The following is a 27,917-nucleotide window of genomic DNA, read 5'->3' on the forward strand; positions in this document are numbered from 1 at the left end:
GTATTCCCGCTGATTTTCAATCATATTTAAAATATCCTTAAATAACTGCTTCAGTTTTACCCTTAAATAACTGTACCCACGATTGAAAATATCAAATACACATTCTCTCTATATTCTCTCAACTGTTATACTTAATCTGTTTTTTTTTTTTTTTTTTTTTTTTTTTGGTTCTCTCAAATGGGTTGTATATTATGAATCTGACTTTTAAACTCAAAGGTTGTATATCTATGATATGTTTATATTTATGACTGATGGTTGTATTTTTATGATATGTTTATATTTTAGTACCAAGACAAGGTTTTTTTTTGATTATATTTTGTCATATTGCAAAAATTGAGTTTTGTTTAGTGTGTAGGTTATTGTTCAAGGCTTTCGGGCTTCTCTACTTTCATATGTTTCGAGATAATGTAAGTATGTAACAATCTGTTGTTGCGTTTTTTGTGCTTGGCTTATTGCGTATCTGTTACTATTTTTTATGTGGTGACTGATTGCGGCTTTGTTGTTCAAAGTTCCGCCTGTCCTTCCTCTTCCTCTGTTTTGCGGTTATTTAAGAATTTGTTTTTGCATTTTGGTGTTTAGCTTATTGTGAATCTGCTGTTCTCATGTCTTTTGTTCTTTATGATCACTAAATATGGGTTTTCCTGAGGTCTATGTGTTTTTACAGGGTCGTGTTAAGGGCTTTGTTTTTGAAGATTCCTGAAATCTTTTCACAAGTGATTGAGTTACTGCTCCAGTTGTAATCGAAGGTTTTTTCCTATTTTTGCACTCTTTATGTTTTTTTTTTTTTTTTTTTTTGAAAAGCAATATAATTTTATTGATAAGGAAATGATACAACGAGGATTACAACATGAGTAACACTAATATGAGCGAAACTCGAGGACCTATACTAGATATAAAGTAAGAGACTAACAAGATGTAGAATACCCTGATTTCGGAGCAGTATTACCAAACTTAACATCAATCACCATTACCCTCATCATCTACTAGTACATAAAAAGGATTGTTTGTTTCAATTCTATCTTTGGAATATGTCTTATTACTACCTTCACCATCGATGTCCTTCCCTTTGCACTCTTTATGTTGTTTCTGTATGTGTGTTGGTGTTATGAATACTAATCTACACACAGATTTCCTACAAGTACATACTTCATATTCAAACAAACACTATTATAATGTTATTATGTTACTACTATTGCTTTATGTGTTACTACATGTCTCTCCTTACAGCTATAACTCTACCCGAGACCAATGCAGAAATCATAGTCGTGGCCTTTTCGCTACGACTGTTGTAAGATTTTTTATGCTAATAATTATAAGGTAATTCTATTCGATCGCAGGTTTCGTTATTTGAATTTTCCCTTTAAAAATACATCCAACCAAGTTTTACTAGATAGCATTTTTATCATATTTGGTGGGATTTCGTTGCGGTGATTGTGGGTGACGACTGTCGTGGGTTTTGTATCATATTTGGGCTCTTGCGGCGGGATATGGTTGTGGTGGAGTTTTTATCATATTTGGTTTGGTGGTTCTATTGACTGACTTTGGTTTGCAGACGTCTTCGGACTTGATAGCCACACCGTGCAGCTCATCTGGCGTCCAGGGACTTGATACTAACTGATGTTGAGTTGGCATTTGTGTGGCATTCGGTTAAAAAAAAGTTGCTTTTATTTTTCATGCCTTATAGCTTACGGAACCACTTTAGTGTAATACTTAAATTATCGTTGTAATAATATTGTTTTTGGTGAACAAATAACAGATGCAGGCATGTCTATTTTTATGTGGTTGAAGAATGACCACACACATTTGAAGTGGGACGGATGTTGTAATTACTAAGTAATGGTTGGTATGTTTTATAGCCAATTTATTCTAACTCATTAATCAGTTAGGAAAAAAGATCAATCCATAAACAAATGGGTCAACTTTGCTACTTATATTTAGAAGTAAATAATACTTTTGTATGTTTTTTACCTTCACATCAGACTTGCAAAGGTTTCAAGAGGGAGAAGTACACTTATGAGTTCAAAAAGGAGTTTTAAGCAATTGACCTTTGACGCGACATAAATGATTATGATACTTTTAATATTGTACCCTGTTAAATTACTGTATTATATATTTACTCAAGATAGAGGTTTAAAACATGTGTAAGTTCGTTTTACTCGAGTATAATATCATGGAAATCTGAAGTTTCTAAAAAGTTTATAATGTCATTTTAGAGTTGTGAAATGATTTTGGGTCACTCGGGTAGCATGGATAAGATTTTTGGTCGTTAACTAATTTTGGTGTCATTACGGGTAAAAGTGTTAAAATCACTCTCGAGCCTACTTTGTGGACCCGTAAGTTGAAAATGGATAATTTTGGACGAAAAATAATGATTGAAACATAAGTATTCGCGACAAGCTTTAAAATGGTGTATGATATGTTTGGTATTGTCGAGTGTAAATAGATTTTAAATGGACGTCAAAACAGAGGATTACAGCTGCTGCTGAGTTGCTGCTGTACAACAACAGTAAAGGTATGTGAATGTGCTAATTAGTATATCTATACAGAAGGTATTATTTTGTATAGTAATTAGTAAGCATATTGTATTGTGTTTCTTAATAGGCATCTACTGTATGATGAGTATAATTTTACAGTTTTGTTGTATTATTTGGAAAAAATGTATGGCTAATTCAATAATTTACTGGAAGTGTTGATGATGAAAATATGGTATATATTATTCTTTGTTTCTTAGTGTTCATAAGTTCTTTTTTATCTTTTGTTGATTTTTGCAGTATATAGTTACATACTTACATCATTTTGCATTTGTACTACTTTGACATGAAGTATCTAAATGGGATACAACCTTGGCCCACTTACTTTTTGTGCATATTGTGTTTATGTAATTTTTTACAAGTAACATAGCAATGAGAAGTAATTTCGGATCCATTTACTGTTTTCCATATTGTGTATTTGTAGAGACGGGCCCTTCTATGATTTGGTAGTCAGAAGACATCGTCTTCCCGGTGGAAGTCTACAGAAGGAAGCTATGAAATTTGCTCCCGAGTTAATCAAGAAGAAGGTTTGTTAGTTTCAAGATTGCAACAATTTTCTATGTATTAAGATTCCCTAATGTTGGCGTTGAATGGTTACGGTTTTTAATTGTCATATATTCAGGAGAAAAATGTTGGCAAGATTTAATTGAGGGGGAAATTGGCAAGGTGTAAGTTTCAGATCATCAACAGGTGATTGTTACCAATACTTCACCTTTTCACTATTTTCTCAGTTATGTCTACACACTAACACACTTTATGGTATATCCATATATTACACAAGTAACAAAAGACGTTCAGTTGGGTACTTAATGTATAAAGCATACAATATTTAACAACATTAATGTATTAGTATACTTGCATATATCTTGAACAACAAATTGATTAATGCATAATCTAATAGGTTTGTATGATGAATTTATGTTAGGTTGAACAACTTAAACATGATATTCAAGTTATGTGGTTCACTTGGAGGACTATTGGAAGAGGTCATGTTTGTCAAATGCCACTTTGTTTTCGCCACACCAACCTTCCGTCCAAATTACAAGGTTCCGGTTGTCACAAAACAGTTCAATAAATATAATGATTTGATCAGATCAGTTCAATTTCATTAGTGATTAGTTTCGTCATTGTAATTATGTAATACATGTTATCGGTGCCAATAGTAACGCATTCAAATACTATTTTTCAAGCTACCGCACAACGTACGGGCTCTTAAATGTATATTTGGTTGTGAAAAAATTATGTCTTTATCATATCGTTAATTGATATAATATTTTACGATTCAAATTTGTTTGCTGAAGGGTACCCGTGCAACGCACGGGCTCTTAAATCTAGTAATATAATATAATGCCACATGTCACACATTACCTCAATTGCAACCATTTTTCAATCAGACACCCTTTTACGCACTAAATTGAAATCATACGGCAAGAAAAAAACGGATATACCCTTTATTGGGAAAATTTGGCTTTTATGTTACCTTTTCGGGCAATTTGCCCTATTTACTCAATAGCAGACTTATAGAGCAGACTTATAGAGCAGACTTTGAAACACTCTGAGATAGCAGACTTATAAGCAAAATATATGATAATACTCTTCTTTGTTAAAGTAAAATAAGCAGTAGTAAAAGACTAAACAAACAAAAAGGCAAACAACATATGCAAATTTTGATTTAATTTTTTTTAATGCAAACCTTACTTGTTTAGGTGTATGCTGGGCAAGATTAGTTGTTGATATCATAACTCCGGCAGCAAACGAACCCAATTCTAAACTTAGACCGAGCTTATCACTTGACGGAAAATATAAAGATAATACGGTAAGATACAAAATACTCGCAACCCAATTGAAAAGTTGAATAAAAAAACATCAAGCATTTTGTGGAAACACAAACCCAAGCCACTAACAGACAAATGCAACATATGCCAACTGATACAGTTCATTGGTCTACACGAATGATTAAGAAAAGATGAATACAATTTAATATAGTGAAATCACATTTTTGGCAATAGATTACTTATAACTTGCAAAACATTGAATAACTTCATACCTGTGAGTAGAGAGTAATCATCAAGTTAAAAAAGCAAGGCAAGCGAGTCCGTGACAATACTGATAAAACTACCAGAAATGCAATCAACACCACCAGCTTGAGTAACTAAGAATCAGTATGCTAGACTCGATATTCATCGAGTAAATCGAGTATAAAAATACATATATTCATTCTAAAGTCTGGTATATTACTGCGCAAAACTACATAACCTACTCTATAGTCATAGATATTACTCCTTACATAACCTACTCAAAATGATCTCTGTCAAACGGGCCAGGTTCTGATGTCAGCTTATTCTGGCCCAATTTTTTATATTGAACATGTCTATTTAATCAAAGTTAGTATACAAAGTTTGATTCATTAGACATGCTATTTATGAATTATGTGAAACGAAACTGTAGTGATTTACCTTCATACTAGAAGAATAAGCTTTGACCCGCTCATCAAACCAAAACGTTGTTGAACAATACTTACAAACACGATCGCTATCTCCCAAATCCCGATAAAAGTTAGTCACACCTATAATAATACAAAACGAAAAATAGTTATCAGTATACTTAAAATAACATTTGTACGTTTACATACAAATAATTGATCTACAAAATAATAGTCAATTGATTAAATTAATTCCCATTCAAATAACATCCGTACAAAGACAAGTGTTTGCTACAAAGAAAAGTGCCTGCCATTCGTTGGATATTAACCGCGCACTGTAAATTTCTATATGGGTCAAGAACACCCATTCACTAAACATTGCCCTTCATAACCCAAATGGGTCAAAAAGTCTCATTCTTAACCAAAACAATAAACACTCATTTATATAACACCAAAACTTGCAAACTTACATTACTCGATAGAATGAACATGTTGACGATAACAATCACCCATTTTGACACCAATAATAAGGTTTGGTTGCTTTTCTCCCTTCTCAATAAGTTCCTGCAATACACATCGGTCAAGGTACAAACATCAAAGAAAAGTGATACCTTCCTATCTGGTAATACAACCTATAGCGACTTACCATAACCTTGACTTGATGCTTACCCAAGAAGTTTACATTGGCGATCTTGTAAAGGGAAAAACACATAAGGTTACCCAATTCATATTTGATGTGTTCATCAACGATGACACAATTTTTAGTCACAACCATGGTTCTTAGTGAAACCCAAATAAAATCTCATGCTCCTTGAACCCTACGCAACCTGAACTTCGTTCGAAATCAGCAAACAACACACTTGGATAAGAATAAGCATCTGTAGAGAATAGGGCACCTTTACCTGATGTTATTTGCGTATTTTGATGGTTGTGTTCAATTATCTCTTCGACAAAAGTACATCACCTGAAACTTCTAAACTCCTTTCAGAAACCCACCCATTTAATGTATAACCATAACCTGTCACAAACCCACCCATTTTAACCTATTACCATAACCCAATATGATTCAACCCTAAAGATTAATTAACATTAGGCATGTCTTAAAGTGATTTTAGTCAAATATAATTTAACTAAATATGAAACGAATCAATAAAATAGAAACACAAATACACAATGACCAAAAGCCGGGGTGATTATGAGTAATGACACATGTAATGCACTTATGAGTAATGATGGAAAACATATAACAAAAGCCGAGGTGATTACACATAATTGCTGGAAACCCATATTGGGTGCTTTTAAAAAAACAAAGTATAAACCTGAACAACCAAATCGTAACAATAACCATCAATGCGCATACCATTATACAGCTAACAATCAGGAATAAAAAAATAGCAAGCGACATTCAACCTATGAAACAAACCAAAAGTAAAACGAACAAAAAATATGAAACATAGGAAATCCAGAAGAATACCTAAATGCAGATACAAATCAGCCAAGTAGCAAAGCTGTAAATCAGTCAAAGCAGGCAAACAATCAAGAAATAGAATCCGTTATTACATATCCGATTAGTGTTGGGAAATTACGGTCTCACTCATTCCCACCACCCAGCCCAACAATAATAGTAAAGAAATAAGAACAATACACAACACAAGATTTAACGTGGAAACTCCAAAACAGGAGAAAAACCAACGGCCCCCAAGGAGAGAAATACACTATATCACAAATTGTTACAATGATATAGACGACTCTCTTAAGCCAACTACACTCTCCAAAATATTTAACTAATACAACTCTCAAACAAGGGTAAGAAGGAAAGAAATAATCAAATACTTAAAGTGTATTGATGGTGCAATTTGGAAGTAATCCCATAAGCTCCTTTTATAACCAAAGAGATTACTTCCCACTCTTTCCATCCACCGATGTGGGACTAAGCAAAAAACATTTCTTCTTCTATTAGCCAAAAAATCAAACCAACAAATCTCCACCTTTTGGATAGAAGAAGATAACCATGCTTCCACATTGCAAGGATAACCGATGTAGACGCTTCCTCGACGACAACTTCAAGATCCTTATCTTCATGTCGTTGACATTATCTCCCAAGAGACAAAACTTGCATCTTCATCGAACATTGTCTAAACCGACAATCATTGTCATCACAGACAATCATAACTCTTAACAAGAATTATCATACTCCACCATTAAGAGTATAGCACTTAGAATATCACATTCCAAGCATTTCACCTCAGCACATGTTGTTGAACAACCAGCTGAAACTTTATGGTGCAACTTCCTGTTTCGCTTTCCCTGGAAGTTTCATCAGCTACAATACCAGTTTCCACCATACAACCTGCATCAATGCCAAACCAATGCCCATGTGCAATTGTGGAACCGCTAACGAACATCCCTTTCCATGGTGGCGCGGACACACCATGAGGATGGTGTGACTTCAGAGGAATTCATCACTCTCCGTAACAACGGAGACAATGTTAGCGTCTTTGGAGCCATTTGCCGGATTAGCTCCACCTGGACAATTAACCCTTACATGCCCAGTCTTCCCGCACCTCCAGCATACCAGATTCTTCCCAGAGTTTCTCTTTCGCCTATCCAAACACAACACTATCGTATCACCTGATGACGAGACCCCGTTACCTTCTAGTCTTTTCTCCTCGGATAGGAGCTTGCTAGTAACGTCTTCAAACTTCAGAGTTTTCTTCCCATACATCAAAATAGGTTTCATGTGTTCATAAGACGATGATAAAGATAATATCAACCTCAAAGCTTTATCTTCATCATCCGTTTTAACTCCAATAGCCTCCAGTTCTGAAACAATACCGTTAAGAATACTTAGATGATCTGAAATCTTTGAACCCCCATCCATACGCAGAGTATGAAATTGTTCTTTAAGACACAACCGATTTGAGATGCCCTTGCCCTGGTACAACTGCTCTAGTTTAACCCAAAGCTCCTTTGCCGTTGATAACCCGTGCACATTTGCAAGCACGTTCTTTGCAAGACACAAACGAATCGCACTTGCTGCCCTCAAATCCATATCATCCCATTCTTCTTCATCGAACTTACTGCTAGAATCACTGCCGGGAACAAAGGTGGGTTTACCTTTTAATGCCTTGTGTAACCCGGACTGAATCAACACATCCTTAACTTGAACCTGCCATAAGCCAAAATTGATCTTCCCATCAAATTTCTCTACATCAAACCTCATTGGACTGAACTTCGACATCGTATCCGTATCCTATGAACAATACTTTCTCTGATTTTTCTCACGTTTCGAATAGCCAAAAGATGTAGCAGGTAGCCAGGACCCTTTAAATCGGAAATCCACAACTCGCCACTAACAAATCCAACTATTACTACGAATCAGAAAAAATATTGTCTAACCAGATAACCAATACGATCAATAGAACTCGTTTCTGATGTGGACGATCCACTCCCGTGGCAACCACAGAGCATACTCCGACTCCTATAACCGAGACCCCCGTCAAACCTGACGCTCTGATACCAGTTGTTGGGAAATTACGGTCTCACTAATTTCCACCATCCAGCCCAACAATAATAGTAAAGAAATAAGAACAATACACAACACAAGATTTAACGTGAAAACTCCAAAACAGGAGAAAAACCACCGGCCCCCAAAGAGAGAAATACACTATATCACAAATTGTTACAATGATATAGACGACTCTCTTAAGCCAACTACACTCTCCAAAATATTTAACTAATACAAGTCTCAAACAAGGGTAAGAAAGAAAGAAATAATCAAATACTTAAAGTGTATTGATTGGTGCAATTTGGAAGTAATCCCATAAGCTCCTTTTATAATCAAAGAGATTACTTCTCACTCTTTCCATCCACCGATGTGGGACTAAGCAAAAAAACATTTCTTCTACTAGCCAAAAAATAAAACCAACAATTAGTGCATTAGGGTTTCTTGTTTGTCAGCGATGGTTTGGGAAGGATGCAAAAGCTAAATCGTTGAAGCAGAAAATGGCGATGCAAATGGAATTAGGGTCATATCGATTAAGAGTATTGCTATTAAAAAGGGTTTTTTGATGTTGATGATTGTGTGTGTTTTTCAGAGAAAATTAGGGTTTTTTCTTTCCAGTTGTTTAGTGAATGGTTTAGAACGTACTGGACCTCTATTTTTTATTATGATGCCGCTCAATTTTTGCAATTAGAATGTTAATTTAGTCATATTAATGTTAAACCTCTTGATTATGAGGTCATAATTATGATATGGAGATTTATAGGGTCTAGATTAAGGAATTACTTTAAAATGGATGGTTACGATTAGTGATTAGAATATTAGATGACCTATTTTTAGTTTTGTTATTATAATATAAAGAGATTATTATTATTATTATTATTATTATTATTATTATTATTATTATTATTATTATTATTCATCTTGTCGTTGTCGGTGTCGGTTGTCGACGTCAGCGACGGCGTCGTCGTCATTGTGGTGGTTGTTGTTGTTGTTATTATTATTATTATTATTATTATTATTATTATTATTATTATTATTATTATTATTATGATTGATTGATTGATTTGATTCATCTTTTTTTCTGGAAAACTTCGTTGTACATGACTGATTCAAAGACGTATTAAACGAGTGTTTCAATTCATGAAACTTTACAGAAACGATCACGAGATTATGAGAGTGTTATATGTCAACACAAATGTGATAAACAATCTCAAAAACTGATTCCTTCTCAAAATCTTTTTGACATTTCTAAGCTTTGATTGTAAAATTCACGTTTGATTGTTAATGTAAATGGGACTAAATGATCGACGAAGCTCAAGTGAGTGATCTAGAACACATTTATACGTTCAATTTCACCCTTTAAGCTTCAAAACTATCAATTTGATCAAAATTTTGACTACGCTTGACTAAGACAAAACTATGAACTGAATTCGATTTGGAACAGATTTTTGATATGTAGTCGAGGCTTAGGTCGATATAGAAGAGCTACTTTAGCTCTGATATCAATTAAATCATATTGAATTCGTAATCAATTGCTTAATACAATTAGGTACAGTAGGTTGTAATGAAGACATTAAGATGATGATTATGATGATGATGATGATAAACAACTAAGATGATAATATGAATGTTATTGAAACAATAGCGGTAGATCTATATATCATCTCATTGCTCAAATTCACAGGTTAGTTATAAGGGAGAGCGAATTGGTGAGGTGTGTGTTGCTAAGAATGACCAACTCTTAGAATGAATCGAAAAGGTGTGTATTTATACTAGTATAAACACCATTAGGGATGACAATGGATCGGATATGGATCGGGTGAGGTCGTATCCATATCCATATCCATTTATTTTTTTTTACTTTTCATCCATCCATATCCATATCCATCGGGTGAAGCGGGTTAATGGATAATTATCCATATCCGTTTAAATTTATTTTATTTTTAACAATTATAAGCGGTGGTTCACTATATACGATCAAAAGTAATATTTTTAATAGTTTATGCGACCAAAAGTCACATTTTACTAATCTATATAACAAATATTCAATAGATAACCTATTAAACGTGTAAAGATATCGACATGTAAGTTGCTTACTTTTAGTTACATGGAATCACATTTGAACCATCAAAGTACGATAAATACATTTGATTATTTAAACATAACAAAATATAAGAAAAAAGTTATATTTTTAGAAAAATTATAAAGAAAGATGAATATGAATATAATTAATGAAATATCACTACATAAATGATACTAATTTGAGTGATAAATTTATATATTTAATTATTTCGGGTGAAAGCGGTTTCATCCATGGATGAAATTTTTTCATCCACATCCATATCCATATCCATTTAGATCGTCCATATCCACGAATAATCGGGTGGATCGGATGGATATCCACTGGATCGGGTATCCATTGCCATCCCTAAACACCATGTTAGCTCAAGGGATTATTTAACAATTGTTAGCTCGAGGGACTATTCATGCAAAAGTTGCAAACCACGAGAACTACTTGTGCAAAAAAAGTTTAAGGACTATAATCGGCAAGTTTTTGAATAAACCACAGGACTATCTGCATAATTTTGTCTTACTAAAAGAAGAAGGTTGCTCATACTATTGATCGGCCTAGAATAATACTCAACCTCGGCGGCAAATTTCAAATGACATTATATTAACCATAAAAAACGTAAAATAGATGAATCAAACATAAATATACGAAGAAGCTTCATTTTTCTAAACCATTTACTTTTAATTACTTGGTGTGCATCATAGTTATATCTACTCGGACAAACATCTAAATACAAGAGATTTTCTAAAAAAAAGGATCAAATTTAGTGGTTATGGTAAAACATACGAAACATAAATCTTTCAACAATTGCTACAAAGTTTCCAGGCGTTACGCTAAAAGATACAAAACATTTCATACATCTTACTTGCTTCTTTGTCAGGAAAGATACTAAATTGCCCCTCACCTCTAACCGCCTTGACAAAGCGACCACCAAACTATAGTCTTCTATAGATACAACATAAGGGGTAAGAATTAATGACATCTACTAACATGTTTTGTAACCCCTTTTTCTTCAAAACTTTTAAGATTTATATATATACTTGTATTATCTATTCAACTTTTCAAGTGTTTTGAGGGCCATATTCTTGAAATCCAAATAGAGTCTCCAAATATAATATCAGTGAACTTTTTCTTACCTTTACTTGGTATGTCTTTATTTGTCTTATCAGCCTCAGTGGGTTCAACAGAAGGAGCCACATGGACCAGACTCTTTAGAGGTGTTCTTGGGCTGGTTTCTTCTGATGTAGCCGCAACGAGCTGGTTAACCATTTCCAAGACCTCACTCATCTTTGGTCTTGCTTTCGGGTTCCTAGCCAAACATTTGTTGGCTATACCAGACAACAATTGTGTTGTTGTCAACGAGTATTCGCCTTGTAGCCTGGTGTCGACAATTTGTCGAAACTTTCTAGAGTCAAGATATGGTTTCACCCATTCTAGTAGCTTCTGCTCATTTTTGGGCCGGTTTCGGTCCAATGGACGCCTACCCGTGATTAGTTCATAGAGAAAAACCCCGTAACTCCACACATCGCTTTGGGATCTGAGGCGTCCTGTTTGAATGTATTCTGGAGCCGCATATCCCATGGTTCCTACAATCTGATCACATGAAAATGATGGTTAGATTTAGGCTAATGATTTCACACATTATTTTGAAAGATTCACTCATATCATGAAATAACTACTTGTACTGTGTGCATAAATATTTGTACATGATAAGTGCCATCTATCAAAATAGTGAGTGAAAATATCATTGGCCTTAGATTAAACACATCTGTCATTAGGGTGATGGATAATTAGAAAGAAAAAAAAAAAAAAAAGTACGAAAGAATAATTGTAAGAACGTACAGCTGTGGAGACATGAGTAAGTCCTTCTTCGGGACCTAGTCGAGCCAAACCGAAATCTGAAAGCTTGGCATTCCATTCATCATCAAGTAGAATGTTTGACGATTTGAAATCTCGGAAGATAATCTACAAATATGGCAATTGTGTTAGTGACAATGAGCGTTTTGAAGTGAGCGTATAATTGGCCTCATCATAATCAAATTATAGTAATATGGGCGCATCTAAGGAATGAGCTGCGGGTCCGTGACACCACTAGTTTGGAATTAAAGTTTACAAAATACTCTTCAAACTCTGTACAGGACGCCACTAAAATCAACTATTGATCGTAAATTAGCCACTGGCTATAGAAAAGTGATTAGTTAGAATTTTAGTTTTGTAGCACAAAATAAACTGCCCCGTTATTGTACACGAACTCTTTTAACTTGCACAAGAAAAGTTGAAACAAATGGGAACAGTATTATAACCTGAAAGTCCATTTCCTCGTGTAGGTATGCCAAACCACGAGCAGCGTCTTGAGCTACTTTTAGTCTCATGGCCCATGAAAGAGGTTTTTCATTCCTAGCATATAAACGATCTTCAACACTTCTATTAGGCATATATTCGTAAACAAGAAGCCGTTGAATACCCCTTTCGTCATCTTCTGCACAATACCCGACTAGCTTAACCAGATTTGGGTGTTCAACTACCCCAAGAACATTCACCTCTGTCACCCACTCCTTGTGCCCCTATCGTACCAAACATTCACATTTCGAAAAAGGGTCAAAGGTGGTTTGACTAGAAGAAAGTTGTAACATCGACAAAATACATATAATAGAACTAAATAACAAGTTCACTACACACATTGGAAACCCAATTAGTTCAATACACACAATGAAAATCATTTTGGTGCACGGAACCTAAAAAAAATATATCTATCTTTTGCTAAAAAAAGATTTGGCGAAACTAATATAATGAAGTATTAAAACGGTTCCGAAGATCAACATAGTACAAACCGATACATCAGGAGACAAAATCTAGCCCTAATCAACAACCGCAACATACAGTAAAACAACAAACAAAACTAACCTAACCACCAAGAAGGTGGGAATAAATTTAACTAGGCTAGCGATCTTTTGTATATTATTGAAACAAGTTTTTGAGACAAATAATAATTGGTCAATCAGAAGTAGATAAAAAAGCTTGCCTGTAAACCTTGTCTATTTAGCTGCTTGACAGCCACTTGAACCTTTCTAGTCGGGTCTTGGGGGGACTTGATAGAGCCGATGTAGACACACCCGAACCCACCCTCGCCAATCTTTGCAGACCGGCTAAAGCCATTTGTAGCCGACTTAAGCTCGCCAAAAGAGAACACTTTAAGATTACTTGGCCTCTGTGAAAAACTAGGAACATTATGCCTTCTTATAGACTCTGTGCTAATATCAGACACACATCCAGAATTTAATCCAGTCCATGATGATCTTCCTGTATATGAAGAAGTGAAAGGCCGAACTGATATCGATTTTGTCGGTGTTTTTGGTGCTTCATCCTTTTCTTCACAGATAGAAAAATTGAAGCACTTCATTGCTTCACAAAACTAATTGTCTGTAGAAAATTGGTTTATAGAATTTTAGTCAAATATTATGTTCACATTCACAAGATATGATATCATATCCATATATACATACATTATTATACATATATACAAGAAACATTCCACATATGCATATGAAAAATTTTAGCTACAAAATGACTTATTTGACCTTGTAACATGTATGTGATAATAATGACAATAGCTTAATTACACAAAAGTTACCTAATTTATTGACTTGAAAGGTACATATGCTAATTAATTGTGAACAATAACATGATAATTGAATCTAATTGCCAAAAAGCTCAAACCTTTTGTACAAATATGAACATAGTAATAAATGAATATGGTGAACAATAACATTATTATCACCAAAGCTCAAACTTTGTACAAATATGAAGAAAAAATACCATGTTACAAGAAGGGGAAAAAAAGAAGAAGCAATGCATCACCTTGAATCAGCTATAAATTAAATCTGGTTTCAAAAAAGATCAGCTCTTTCAAACCTTGATCTTTATCTAAATTCTGCAAAATAAAATGGCATAATTAAGCAAGAAATTAGCATGGGAAACTAACAAAAGATTCAGAATTTACATGCATAATGGAACACCCAGATTGAAAAAGCCATAAATTATGTTATTGAAGTTGAAAAAATGAATTTAAAAACACACCTAAATCAGACACAAAATTTGATATGGTTTGTCAAAAGACAAAAAGGAGATGATGAAAATGAGAGATAAAAGTGGAAAGAGAGAGTATTAAGCAAAGGACAGCTGGGACAAGAAGTACTTGCTCACCAATATGAATGAAAATTTGAACACTTCTTTTCTTTTACAGCAGCTAGAATTTAATAAAAGCTCAACCACTAATTTTAGAGGGAAGCAAAAATACAAATGAAAAATACAAGAAGTCTTGTCTTTTTTTTTTTTTTTTTTTTTTTTTTTTTAAGTTACCAAATTTACTCACATTGTTCGCAATACGTAAAGGTCGTTTGCATGTTGCGTGTTACACTAAGCGTTAGTTCGGTCTCGTTAACTTTTAATTGTGACTCGAGTAATGAGACTTCACACGCAACAAGCAAAAACGATCTGATGAAACATATTTTTAGAGGTCAAGGGAAAGACATACTTGAGAACAATAATCAAGATTTAAGGACGGCAAAATTTAACTCTTCGGTGGTATGTACACCGTAGATAATCCTAGCCGGAATTTTGAAAATTTCAAGAGGGTGGTTAAATGTTGTGTCCACCATCAATCAAGCATACTAGTGGCCATATGTTTGTATGGTTTAGAGTTTAAGGAACATACATGAAAAACCTATGAATGATAAGACTGTGAGATAGAACTCGCTCGAGTGTTATGTATGTTGTCAGTGGCGGTACCAGGATTTTTTTTCACCGGGATAAAAAAAAAATAAAACCGTAGCAATTTTTTGGGCAAAATATGGAGGTTTTGGGGCTAAAAATGAAGGTTTTGAGGCAAATTATAGAGGTTTTGGGGCAAAATTTGAAGGTTTATGGGCAAAATTTGGAGATTTTTGGGCAAAATTTGAAGGTTTTGGGACAAAATATGTAGGTTTTGGAGCAAAAAAAAATCCACTGAAGGCAAAGTCGAAAAATCCAAAATTTTTACACTGAAAATTGAAAATCCACTGGGGGCGACTGCCCCCGCTTGTCCCTTCTAAAAAACACCCCTGTATGTTGTAATACGTAAAACATTAACAATAATAATGAGGTCGTAGAGGCAAACCCTGAAGTTGTAAATCAACATGGATACTAGATTGGATGTTGTGATGTGGTCCAGCGGTTAATTGCATGCCTCCTTTAGGGGAGGTCAGGAGTTCGACCCACGTTGGTTACATATTAACCCATAATTTCATCCCTGTCATGAGGTACCACCCATGACACCTTTCTCACATCGCGTTGGAGGGGTAAAGGGGAAGGGGGTTTTACCGTCCATGCCCCGTATGAGATTGATGCGGGTTTCCTCCTGGGCACGCAGTTGGGGGCGGGTATAGCAACTGCGAGAGATGATCGCGTAGGTGGTTAAGTCCCCTGGGTGATCCCCAACTAACTGATGTCCAAAAAATACATGGATACTAGATTCACAGTTACGGATGACAATGGATCGGATATGGATCGGGTGATGCCATATCCACATCTATATCCATTTAATTTTTCCTCATCCATATCCATATACATATCCATTTTATTTCAGTTCATCCGTCCATATCCATATCCGATGAATTAGGCGGGTTAATGGATATCCGCTGAATATTAAGGAAATGTTAATCTAATGACGATTTTATCAATTTAATATAGATTATAACAAATGCAAATATTTAATCTTTATGTTTTTTATTCATAACACATGTTTTGATTATAATTTATCGCCGATTGTGACTTTAGTTGTAGCAAAATATGTTTTAATATAAGTAAATATACCTTTAAACTAATCTAAATATGTAACTTCGAATATTGTTAGTAACGATTTAATAATTGTGACTATTAAAACCCTTATTTTCTTTAATAAATCAAATATTTATATGTTATATGTATATGTATATCGATATGTAGATGTATATGCATATATTTTAGTACGAAGAAGACGTATTTTGGGTGATAATGGATATATCCGTGGATGATAAATTGTCATCCATATCCGATCCACGAAATATTTAGATTATCCATATCCATATCCGTTAATCGTCCATTACATCATCTATATCCATTGTAAATGGATCGGATCGGGTGAATGTCCATGGATGGAACATCCACTGCCATCCCTATTCACAGTTGCCTTTCGATAACTAACTTCCTTTATATATGGCATTATGGCAGTGACATCGGGATAAATTTTAGCCGATTTTAAATATAGATAATACCTAGTCAAGGATCTTATTCAAAGATATAGTCGTGCCCTAACGCGTAGTGTGCTAGTACATGGCGCATGGATCATGCAAACACAACGTAATATGATCGATATTATGTGCGGCATAAGCAGTGGTGATCCTACATGAAGAGCAATGGGGTCCTATGACCCCACATGTGGGAAATTTTTTTTAATAATCTAGTGTTCAAAATGTATAGTACACCACTAAATTTAAGTATAGGACCCCATATATATTCAGAATTTATAGATTTTTAAAGGTAAATGACCACTAAAATACCCTTAAAACATAATTCAATGGAAAGAATTTTTGGGACCTCATTGAGTTTTAATCCTAGAATCACCACTGGGCATAAGTGATATATGCGCATAAGATTAGAGATGCGGAGCCTAGCTATGTATATGATTACGACCCTTGTGTTTTTTGTGTTAGGTCTTGCTTGTTGTTTTTACGTTGGGTCTTGCTTATTCTGACCGTTATTCGGCATGAACATATTGACATTGATGGGGCACCTTGTCCCTCCTCTCCTTCTTGACTTTTTGTAAGAAATTACTCAACTTGATTTTGATTGTTTTGTATTATTATACTATACAGTAGTATAGTATTTTGTTTTTAATAAATGCTTTGTCACAAGAATAATTAATAGACAAAATGGACATAATTATATGTCTAATCATGTGTTAGCTAGTCATTGCGTTTTGTAAGTTGTAGGTGTCTCATATTAGCTTCAAGACCTAATAACGCATAGTCACAATTGCTAAGTGAGTCGTGTATGCCTTTAGATTATGGATAAGCAGTCGATATCGGTTGGTATGGGTTACAAGTTATCGACCTTTTGAACCAAAAAGTTTATACGTTGTTAGAAAATGTTTATAACCGACTAAGATTTTGTGCAACCTAAGACTAAATCACAAAATGTTTATAACCGATAAGTTGGGTTGGTCTAAATGGGTATAAATTTGATAATTCCGAATTATTTCTTAAATCGTGAAACAGTTTTCTAATTAAGTATTTCGACATTTACAAGTCTTGGGTTGCACAAAATCTTAGTTGGGATAAGACAAGAAATCAATTTGACTGTAGGCAAGAACAAATTAAATTATAATATTATTGAGAATGTGATATTTTTTTATATGTGTTGTTGTGAAAGCATGTTGTGTTTTCCTGGGAAAGAAAACAATATAATTTGGTTGAAAACGAAAGGGGTACAACCCTTCGTTTTGGCGAAAAAATTAAATTGACAAAAAGTCACACTTTTTAGCGGGAAAAATCGTTTGGAAGCAACTTTTCATTAAACGTGTACACTAATATTTTGTTTGGATCAAGGTGTTGCCCCATGTAACCGCTCAGCAGGGAGCGGACCCCCGCAAGGGGCCCCCCTTTGACCCCGCAAAGGGGGTACTGCCCCTTTTACTCCATGCAATTTGTGTAACAGTACCAGATCAACTCTTACGGGTGTGTATTCTATACTCTTCTAACACGTTGTTAAGTATAACTTGATTACCCATGTTTTATAGTAAATCGCAATTACCTAAAATGATTATTAGATGACATTAAAATCACTAACATCTAATCTATTACTTCGTACTATGTATGTCTCAAAAACAATAGTTGTGCTATATAACGCTGGTTTTGACTCAATGAAAGAATTGTACAGAAACCGTGATCATATGACTTTATTTTTTAAGACGTTGTTTTAAATTTAAAATATGAAGAGAAAAACAAAACATTTAGTCTCATAAAAAAGAATTGAAGCGTGTATTGTAAGTGTAAACGAATATTTATGTGATGAGCCCACACAACTTAGTAACGGAGAAAGAATCTTTTAAGTATCGATTAGTTTAATGTGAACGCTTATTAAGACCAAATATCAGTTAAACTTAAGATTATAAATTTTTTATAAAGATGAAAAGGTCTTTTCCTGGAAGTTGCATAATTTTAATGTTTAAGCCCCCTTTGTTATCCAATATTGCAATTTACAACATTGAGCATCTAACCAATGAGCTTGTAGCTCAGTGTTACCCGGTACTTGTGATCCCTGAGCTGGGCCCACCTTGTGTTTGGCTTGCATCGAGAACACAGAACAGGCAAAGGTTCGAACCGGTTCCTTCACATTGTGAGAACGTGCTAACAACAAAATCTTGAACAAAAAGTTTCACACAAATAAAAGGTCTTTAGCCCATCGACAAAGTCATAGTTAAAAAGACACGAGGTCACTATATGAACCCATGACAGCCATTTTAGTACTGCATGCCTTATAGCATGAGAACACAACAAATTACTGAAGTTAACTTTATCTCACTTAAGACCAATTGTAGTGGTAATGGAATTTTTTAGTGTGTTGGTGGGTGGAGTAGTTAACGGTGACATAACAAATGTGTTGGAAAAATGGAGAGTAGTGGGTGGCGTGCTGACTACCATTTTGAATAATATGTCAAAATATGATTGGAATTGGGTATTAAAGGGGTATAAAAAACATAAAAAATAAAAAAAAATAAAAACAAAAAATGAACCAATGAGATATTGCCACATCAACCACACGCTTGGAACTCTCCCATGCCACAACCAAAATTTGTGCTACCAACACGCCGCATAATTACCAGCGTGTTCTAGGCGCATCGGCTCCAACATGCTTCACTACAATAGGTCTAAGTAATAGCATAGCATGCTTGTTTGAAAAGCTCAATTTCTATATATAGATATCATATACACCCGTACAAGTCCCAGTAGTTTTCGACAAGTCAAAAAATAATCGACACAACCTTAGCACAATTATGCAGGTATGCAATAAAGTATAGCTACTCCAATGGAAATAAAAATATCAAAAATCTTACAATTTCCTTATATAAAACAAGCATTTAATTGCCACCGTTCACATGTTGATTTTCCAAAACTAGAGCCACGTTGACCATTGCAAGAACCTCCTTCATCGTTGGTCTCGATTTTGGGTCCATAAGCAAGCACTTATCGGCTATAGAAGATAGTTTTAGCATTGATTTCTCCGAATACTTGCCTTGGAGCCTTGGGTCAGCTATCAGCTTTAAATTTCCCGCACCTGCGTAGCAGCATACCCACCTCATGCATTCAGAATTGTTTTCGGAGTTTTTTTGGGCAGCTGGACGTCGACCTGTGATCAGCTCCGTAAGAAAGATACCGTAGCTCCATACGTCGATTTTGGACGTTAGACGCCCAGTGTGGACGTATTCTGGAGCTGTGTATCCCTTCGTTCCTACCACCTGAATATATTATGCTCATAATATCAGGGAAACGTAAATGCACAAAAAATGTCAAGATAGAGTTAATAAATTACAATAATTATGGAAAAAGAAATGGGATGATTGCATCAAAAGAGAAACAACTTTGCATAAAAGTTAATATTATTTTTTCCCTCCTGCATGAAACAAATTATAAAAAAGTTCAAATTTAAGGTAGCAAATTTTAACTGCTGTTAGGTATCCAACCTTCGATTGTTTCTATATTGAGTAGGTGGGCGTTGCCAAAAATGCTCATTTTCGGACTAAAAATCCAATTAAAACATGCTACTTATAATGACTATGATGAGTAGAAAACTTCTGAAAGTTTTATACTATTTTTAGGAATGGGAATCTACTGCATAACTCTAAAATAAATAGAAACTTTTATAAAGATGTTTACCTTTTTATGCAGTTAGCCTAAGATATAAGCACAAGTGATATACTTGGTCCATTAGACTACTTCCTACAGGGTGAAAAAAAACAATGTGTCAAGCCACAACGCCCGCCCTTATCGGGCGTTGTGGGCTCAACTTTTTGCAGGTGTAGGGCACTCAGTGACGGGGTATACGACAAACGTGGTAGGTGGAGCATGATGTTTGTGATTGGGCGTGTGGAGTTGTCACTCAATTTATTTATAGTTTAATATTGAGGTTTTTAAATTAAAAGAAAAGAAGAAAATGGAGTGTTGTTTAATTTATTATGTGAATGTGATTATTATAAAAGAAATACACAAACAATTATTATGTTAAATATTACTCTTATTTTATATTTTTAAAGAATATAAAATTAAAAAAGAAATGTCACATCAGCAAGCAACACTCCCCCACAACATTACTATAACAATCTCCAGTCCCACAACACTATCACGTCACATCAGTAATTTCTTCCCCTACAACTACACGTCTACACATCACAACATCACTACCCAAACCATAGGAAATACAACCTAAAGATCCATAAAACGCAAGCAACCAAGATAACATGATATAGCTAACCGTGGAATCCATTCACCAATCTGCGAGACCTACGTTGGTTATAATCGGGTACATATATTCTCTATTGGTTCCTTACATGAACAATAAATATTCTAAGTGTTATGCCAAACATATCACTCGAATGATACAAAGCACAAAGCATTGGCGACTAGGCCATTACTTCGGGACAATAAATATGCAAAATACTAAAGTTACTATGTTAACCTAACTAATCTTAATCATAACTCTACATACCACCATAACTAGATTCTTGTAGTTATAAACTTATAGCTTCTCTCGTTAAAAAGGGGAAAGTGCTAACGATATGAAGGTAATAAATCTATTCTTGTACATGTGACTTTAATACAAACAGAAATGTTACACCTACAAATATTATATAAAACTAACCACTTTTATTTTTCTCCTATTGCTCTTTTTCGTGATTTTTACACACTTTCTAACAAACTTTTTGTAAATCATTTATATATAAGTTAGACAAATGTATTAGCAGATAGACAAAAAACAAAATTAGCTTTCTTGAAATGATCATACCGATGTTGAGACATGAGTCCTTCCATCCTGCGGCCCTTCTCTAGCAAATCCAAAATCCGAAAGCTTGGCATTCCAATTTTCATCCAAAAGAATATTTGAAGGTTTAAAATCCCTAAATATGATCTGCAACAATAATTCATATTACATTATTCACTAACAAATATTTCTATCAAACAGAGAAAACACATGAAAAAAGTTGGTAACAGTTGTATCAAAATACCTGTCGAGTACCTCCCAGCCCCTCGTGCAGGTATGTTAAACCAATTGCAGCATCTCGTGCTATGTTTAGTCTCGTGTCCCATGAGAGAATATTGTTTGAATTGGGTGATAAATGATCATCTAAGCTTTTATTAGGCATATATTCATACACCAGGAGCCAGCTACTTTCGTTTCCATTATCTTCACTACAATACCCAATTAGTTTAACAAGTTTTTCATGCTTAATCTCCCCGAGCATATTCACTTCCGTCACCCACTGCCTGTGTCCCTGTCAACCAGAAAACGATCGATCCTCATTTTTGCAAATTCATTTTGACTTGTAATGTGTCGTGTATTACCGGTTACAGGCACTTATGTGAGACCAATTCTCAAAAATATGATACTGTGGTCTAAATGGTCAACTATACGTCCAGCATCTTATATTTGGCAAAATAGCTGGAAGCTGGAGCTTTAATTTTATTTAAGTGCTTGGAAAAGTACCTAGATATGAAAAATGTAAACTGACATAAAAGGACACACAAATAAAACATAAAATAGCACAAACAAATGGGTAGTCATGTAAATTTACCTTCCATAAGCTCAAGCTCATAAAAGATGATGTAAGTGGCTTGTTTTATGTAGAGGTTATTTTTTTATAAGCTCGTAAAGTCATTGCCAACCAAAAAATGCTAAAAACATAAGCTTAAGCTACATGCCAAACATATCGATAATTACATATTTTTTCTAAAGACAAGTATTTGGAATCACCGACGCGGGAATAACCCACCCACCCGATCATTTCCCACGCACACACGCGCTTTTGGGCGGAAACCCGAACCGCATTACAAGGACCCGATCCTTAAACCATCCCAAGGGGCAGGCGGAGCGCGCCGAAATCCTGGAATACGGGTCGGTAAAGGGGTCACTCCATAAATCAGGTAAATACCCAGGAATGTTTTAAGGGATGGACTCGAACTTGAGACCTCCCACCCTCATCCAACACACAAGGTAAAACCTCCCAGGGTCACTCCATACATTTTGAATGCCGATTTTTCATAAAAAGTTGGCAACGGTAACAAAATTTAACCGTGGGACTTAAAAAAAGTTTGAACGACCCAAGTGCAGCTTGAGAAAGACTTGTACCTTTTGTCCCCGTTTACCCCGCTTCACCGCCACACGGATATCATCAAACGGGGGTTCTAATCTTTTAATAGTGCCCATATAAACACTCCCAAATCCACCCTCGCCGATCTTCGAAGACTCTCCAAAGTTCTTAGTGGCTTTGCTAAGGTCATCAAGAGAGAAAACTCTAAGAGTGCCTGGTTTTACATTTAGATTTGGGATATGCCCTTCACGAGAAGTGGGTCCGGACCCTGTTGATCTTAGGTCAAAATCTGATTGTGCGGTATAATAGTTTTCTAATGATCGAGGCACTTCATCTTGCCTTTCGTTAATTGAAAAACATCGAAAATGGAAAACCATTGTTTAATTCTTCACTAGCATTAGAGATAAATGAATAACCTCCCTTGACTCTTGTTGACTATCTATCCATATCCATAACAGCATCACACATTTTGGCTGTAAGAAAGGAACTACAAATTGTCAATTTCATAACCAATAATGTTATCATTAATGACAATATTGAAAACATTCCAAATTGCTAGTTTTCATATACAAATTATCTTAAGTTTCATTCATTTATACATTTTCTCAGCTTGCACTTAATTGTAAAGTTCCTAAAGCAACAATCTTTTCAAATCCCTTCTAATTAGGCTTCACAAATTTCACAAGTCAACTAAGCAATTCAACTAGTAATGGTATATAAAACGACAATTTGCAATCAAGCATGCCCTAAGACTGTTACTTAGATCAAATCATTAAAACAGGATCTAACCCAATCATACTGTATCATGTTGAAGCAGAATAAAGTCAAAAGATACTCAATATGAACACAAACTGAAATGAATATATAATAAAATTCAAGAAACCCACAAAAACCCATATTAATTTTAAGAAGGAAGCTCAAAAAAGGTGATAAATTTTTTTACCTTTAATCAAGAAAGACAATGATCTGCAGTCTCCCACTGCCAGAGAAAAAGATGAGCAAAAAACAAAATACTCGTTGCAAATGTTGGAATGAAAGTCAACCTGAAATATCAAAAACGAGTAAACAAAAGACAATAATGTATTTTAACGCTGTTTTAATAAATTTAATTTATTTATTTATTTATTTATATCTATTATTTAATTTATTTGTATAAATAAATTATCTATAATGTATTATTTAATTTTATTACTCCGTATAATTAAATATATTTTATTATATTTACTATTTAATACCGAGTAATAATTTATTACGGACATTGATAGTGGGATATCTATTTATTATCGAGTAATAATTTATAACGGAGATTGATATTTTCAACTTCACTTTTACTTGTTTAACCAAAATTTACTAAGATGTCCTTAATGATAAGTTTTCAAAAAATTCTTAAAGTTTTTTGTTAACATTTTCAAAGGGCATTTTGAGAAAAAACTATAAAATCATGTTAGAACAAATAAAATTGATTGTAGAATTATCATCTTCCATAATCGTAATAAGCCAATGAAAATTTATTGAGTTTTCTGAAGTATGGGCATGTACAAAGAAATTCAAAGAGATTGAAGTTTATATGATTTAAAATTGTCATTTTTTAATGTATTTAAAGCGAACATTTTTTTTATTTTTATTTTTTAAAAGGCAAGAATAGTTTTATAAATCACAAAAGTTCAAAAATGATACATGATACATAAGTTGGTAATCAAGTACCAAAGATGAACTAGTACACATGAATTTACAGAGTTTGCAAAGTGAGCAAACATATTAACTCCATAACTAAAGTTTGAGATATATGCTAGGATTATTCAACCATGTTAACCAATCGATATTTTTTCCACGCGGTCTTTGTGATATCCATTCAAATTACTTGAGTTGTATCTCATTTAAGGCAACTGGGGAATTCCACTTTTTGCCACAAAACACCATATTGTTCCGGTTTTTCCAAATCATATACGCACTAACTCATTCAATTGATTGCCAAATCTTTTTACCGAAACTTGATGTTTGAGTTGTAGCATTACCACGAAGGATTTCATTCAAACTTAGATTAGAAAAATTACCTAAACCCCACCAAGCAAATACTCGATTCCATACTTCCATTGAGTGATTACAAAAAATTAAAGCATGTTCCAAAGTTTCCACGTTGTCATCACAAAGCGGGCAACGAGTAGTATGAAGATCGATTCCTCTTTTGTCGAGCTCAATTCTTACCGGCAACCTTTTATTGAAAACACGCCATACGAAGATTTCCAATATCTTAGGGACAAGATTATTACGCATTGTTTCTTCTGCAGAGTGACCAATTTGTAGAACCTGATTGTAGATTAAATGAGAAAGCTTCTTTACATTAAATCGACCATCATGCGCAAGGGACCACTTCTAAGAATCATCTCCGCTGTTGTTGAAGATGAAACCGAGAGCAGCATAGTTAAAGCATCGAGTTCTGATTCTGTTCTTCCGAATGGATCACGCGACCAGCTCCATGATAACGTTATGCCCGAGATTCCATTGTTGATTCTGTCTTTAATTATCGCATCTTTATCATATTTCAGCCTGTACAAACGAGGGAAAGTAGCAGCCAGTGTGCTATTTCCAACCCATTGTTCATTCCAGAATGATGTCGTTGACTCCTCTCCGACTGATCGAACAAAGGATGTCTTGAAAGAAATGCCAAGCTGCTCTAAATAATTTCCTGCCAAAGCAATGTTAGACCAAGTGCTTTTCGATGTAGAGTGAAGTAATTCACCCTCCATCTCCAAGCCACCACCGGACCCATAAATACTACGGATAATTTTGACCCAAAGAGAGTTGGTTTCGGTTTTAAACCTCCACCATTTCCTCAAAAGTGCAAGATTTTTTACTTTTAAAAGACCCAATGTTTAACCCCTCATTCCCATAGTTTGTGATAACATTATCCCATTTAACCCAATAATTTTTGAACCCGAACCCGACCCGCCCTAGAAAAAGGAACGCCTCACACTCTCAAGTATTTTTAGCACACATGACGGGGCACGAAAGAGCGAGAAGTAGTACAATGGGAGACTCGTGAGGACCGACTTAATAAGCACCAATATTCCTCCAAATGACATCGTTTTCATTTTCCAATTCGCAAGACGATATTTTATCTTTTCAATTACTGGATCCCAATCTTTAAGTTTTCTCATCTTCGAACCAATTGGCAACCCAATATATGTGAATGGGAATTTCCCACGTTGGCACCCAATGTGTGATGCAACCGAATTAACTTCATCAAAATTGACACCTCCATTTAATCAAGTTTTTTGAAAGTTTACCTTCAACCCGGATACCAACTCAAAATATTTAAGGAGCATTTGAAGATTGTAAATGAAATGTCCCGTTCTTATTGATTAAAAACGTTCCATATTAATTGATTTCGTTGCGAGGTTTTGACCTCTATATGAGACGTTTTTCAAAGACTGCATTCATTTTTAAACAAACCATAACCTTTATTTCATCAATAAAGGTTTAAAAAGCTTTACGTAGATTATCAAATAATGATAATCTAAAATATCCTGTTTACACACGACCATTACATAATGGTTTACAATACAAATATGTTACAACAAAATAAGTTTCTTGAATGCAGTTTTTACACAATATCATACAAGCATGGACTCCAAATCTTGTCCTTATTTAAGTATGCGACAGCGGAAGCTCTTAATAATCACCTGAGAATAAACATGCTTAAAACGTCAACAAAAATGTTGGTGAGTTATAGGTTTAACCTATATATATCAAATCATAATAATAGACCACAAGATTTCATATTTCAATACACATCCCATACATAGAGATAAAAATCATTCATATGGTGAACACCTGGTAACCGACATTAACAAGATGCATATATAAGAATATCCCCATCATTCCGGGACACCCTTCGGATATGATATAAATTTCGAAGTACTAAAGCATCCGGTACTTTGGATGGGGTTTGTTAGGCCCAATAGATCTATCTTTAGGATTCGCGTCAATTAGGGTGTCTGTTCCCTAATTCTTAGATTACCAGACTTAATAAAAAGGGGCATATTCGATTTCGATAATTCAACCATAGAATGTAGTTTCACGTACTTGTGTCTATTTTGTAAATCATTTATAAAACCTGCATGTATTCTCATCCCAAAAATATTAGATTTTAAAAGTGGGACTATAACTCACTTTCACATATTTTTACTTCGTCGGGAAGTAAGACTTGGCCACTGGTTGATTCACGAACCTATAACAATATATACATATAAATCAAAGTATGTTCAAAATATATTTACAACACTTTTATTATATTTTGATGTTTTAAGTTTATTAAGTCAGCTGTCCTCGTTAGTAACCTACAACTAGTTGTCCACAGTTAGATGTACAGAAATAAATCGATAAATATTATCTTGAATCAATCCACGACCCAGTGTATACGTATCTCAGTATTGATCACAACTCAAACTATATATATTTTGGAATCAACCTCAACCCTGTATAGCTAACTCCAACATTCACATATAGAGTGTCTATGGTTGTTCCGAAATATATATAGATGTGTCGACATGATAGGTCGAAACATTGTATACGTGTCTATGGTATCTCAAGATTACATAATATACAATACAAGTTGATTAAGTTATGGTTGGAATAGATTTGTTACCAATTTTCACGTAGCTAAAATGAGAAAAATTATCCAATCTTGTTTTACCCATAACTTCTTCATTTTAAATCCGTTTTGAGTGAATCAAATTGCTATGGTTTCATATTGAACTCTATTTTATGAATCTAAACAGAAAAAGTATAGGTTTATAGTCGGAAAAATAAGTTACAAGTCATTTTTGTAAAGGTAGTCATTTCAGTCGAAAGAACGACGTCTAGATGACCATTTTAGAAAACATACTTCCACTTTGAGTTTAACCATAATTTTTGGATATAGTTTCATGTTCATAATAAAAATCATTTTCTCAGAATAACAACTTTTAAATCAAAGTTTATCATAGTTTTTAATTAACTAACCCAAA

At 34.4% G+C, this 27,917-nt stretch overlaps 2 protein-coding genes and 1 long non-coding RNA gene across 4 annotated transcripts; 1 reads left to right on the forward strand and 2 right to left on the reverse strand.

The window, feature by feature from the left end:
- Nucleotides 1–1,077: 1,077 nt before the first annotated feature.
- LOC139865313 (uncharacterized) lies at nucleotides 1,078–3,734 on the forward strand. Its single transcript, XR_011764845.1, has 5 exons — nucleotides 1,078–1,843; nucleotides 2,444–2,512; nucleotides 2,956–3,058; nucleotides 3,154–3,221; nucleotides 3,457–3,734. It is a non-coding gene; the product is annotated as an uncharacterized lncRNA (long non-coding RNA).
- A 7,455-nt stretch (nucleotides 3,735–11,189) lies between these two features.
- Nucleotides 11,190–14,629, reverse strand: LOC139865324 (serine/threonine-protein kinase PCRK1-like). Of its 2 annotated transcripts, XM_071853622.1 has the most exons (6): nucleotides 14,607–14,629; nucleotides 14,388–14,460; nucleotides 13,552–13,949; nucleotides 12,833–13,093; nucleotides 12,372–12,494; nucleotides 11,190–12,122 (listed from the first exon to the last, which is right to left on the reverse strand). In XM_071853622.1, exons 3-6 carry the CDS (start codon nucleotides 13,927–13,929, stop codon nucleotides 11,583–11,585), a joined length of 1,302 nt encoding a protein of 433 aa, XP_071709723.1. In that variant the 5' UTR covers nucleotides 13,930–13,949; nucleotides 14,388–14,460; nucleotides 14,607–14,629; the 3' UTR covers nucleotides 11,190–11,582. The 2 variants fall into 2 exon arrangements, with proteins under 2 accessions (XP_071709723.1, XP_071709724.1); XM_071853623.1 differs by lacking the exons at nucleotides 14,388–14,460; nucleotides 14,607–14,629 and having other exon boundaries at nucleotides 13,552–13,956.
- A 4,865-nt stretch (nucleotides 14,630–19,494) lies between these two features.
- Nucleotides 19,495–23,945, reverse strand: LOC139865351 (serine/threonine-protein kinase PCRK1-like). Its single transcript, XM_071853624.1, has 5 exons — nucleotides 23,852–23,945; nucleotides 22,947–23,381; nucleotides 21,826–22,092; nucleotides 21,606–21,728; nucleotides 19,495–20,061 (listed from the first exon to the last, which is right to left on the reverse strand). Exons 2-5 carry the CDS (start codon nucleotides 23,283–23,285, stop codon nucleotides 19,684–19,686), a joined length of 1,107 nt encoding a protein of 368 aa, XP_071709725.1. The 5' UTR covers nucleotides 23,286–23,381; nucleotides 23,852–23,945; the 3' UTR covers nucleotides 19,495–19,683.
- Nucleotides 23,946–27,917: the final 3,972 nt, after the last annotated feature.

Source organism: Rutidosis leptorrhynchoides, chromosome 1 (genome assembly GCF_046630445.1).
Source record: "Rutidosis leptorrhynchoides isolate AG116_Rl617_1_P2 chromosome 1, CSIRO_AGI_Rlap_v1, whole genome shotgun sequence".
Taxonomy (NCBI): domain Eukaryota; kingdom Viridiplantae; phylum Streptophyta; class Magnoliopsida; order Asterales; family Asteraceae; genus Rutidosis; species Rutidosis leptorrhynchoides.

Bases quoted from the DNA above. Each gene is read 5' to 3' on its own strand.
- LOC139865351 (XM_071853624.1), bottom strand. From the start codon at position 23,285: ATGGTTTTCCATTTTCGATGTTTTTCAATTAACGAAAGGCAAGATGAA. The intron at 21,729-21,825 runs GTATTTTGATAC...TTATTGTTGCAG, and splicing joins GGCTGGGAGGTACTCGACAG to ATCATATTTAGGGATTTTAA. The intron at 20,062-21,605 runs GTATGATCATTT...TAATATATTCAG, and splicing joins GGACTCATGTCTCAACATCG to GTGGTAGGAACGAAGGGATA.
- LOC139865324 (XM_071853622.1), bottom strand. From the start codon at position 13,929: ATGAAGTGCTTCAATTTTTCTATCTGTGAAGAAAAGGATGAAGCACCA. The intron at 12,495-12,832 runs GTTATAATACTG...CCATATTTGTAG, and splicing joins ACGAGGAAATGGACTTTCAG to ATTATCTTCCGAGATTTCAA. The intron at 12,123-12,371 runs GTACGTTCTTAC...TCATGTGATCAG, and splicing joins TTACTCATGTCTCCACAGCT to ATTGTAGGAACCATGGGATA.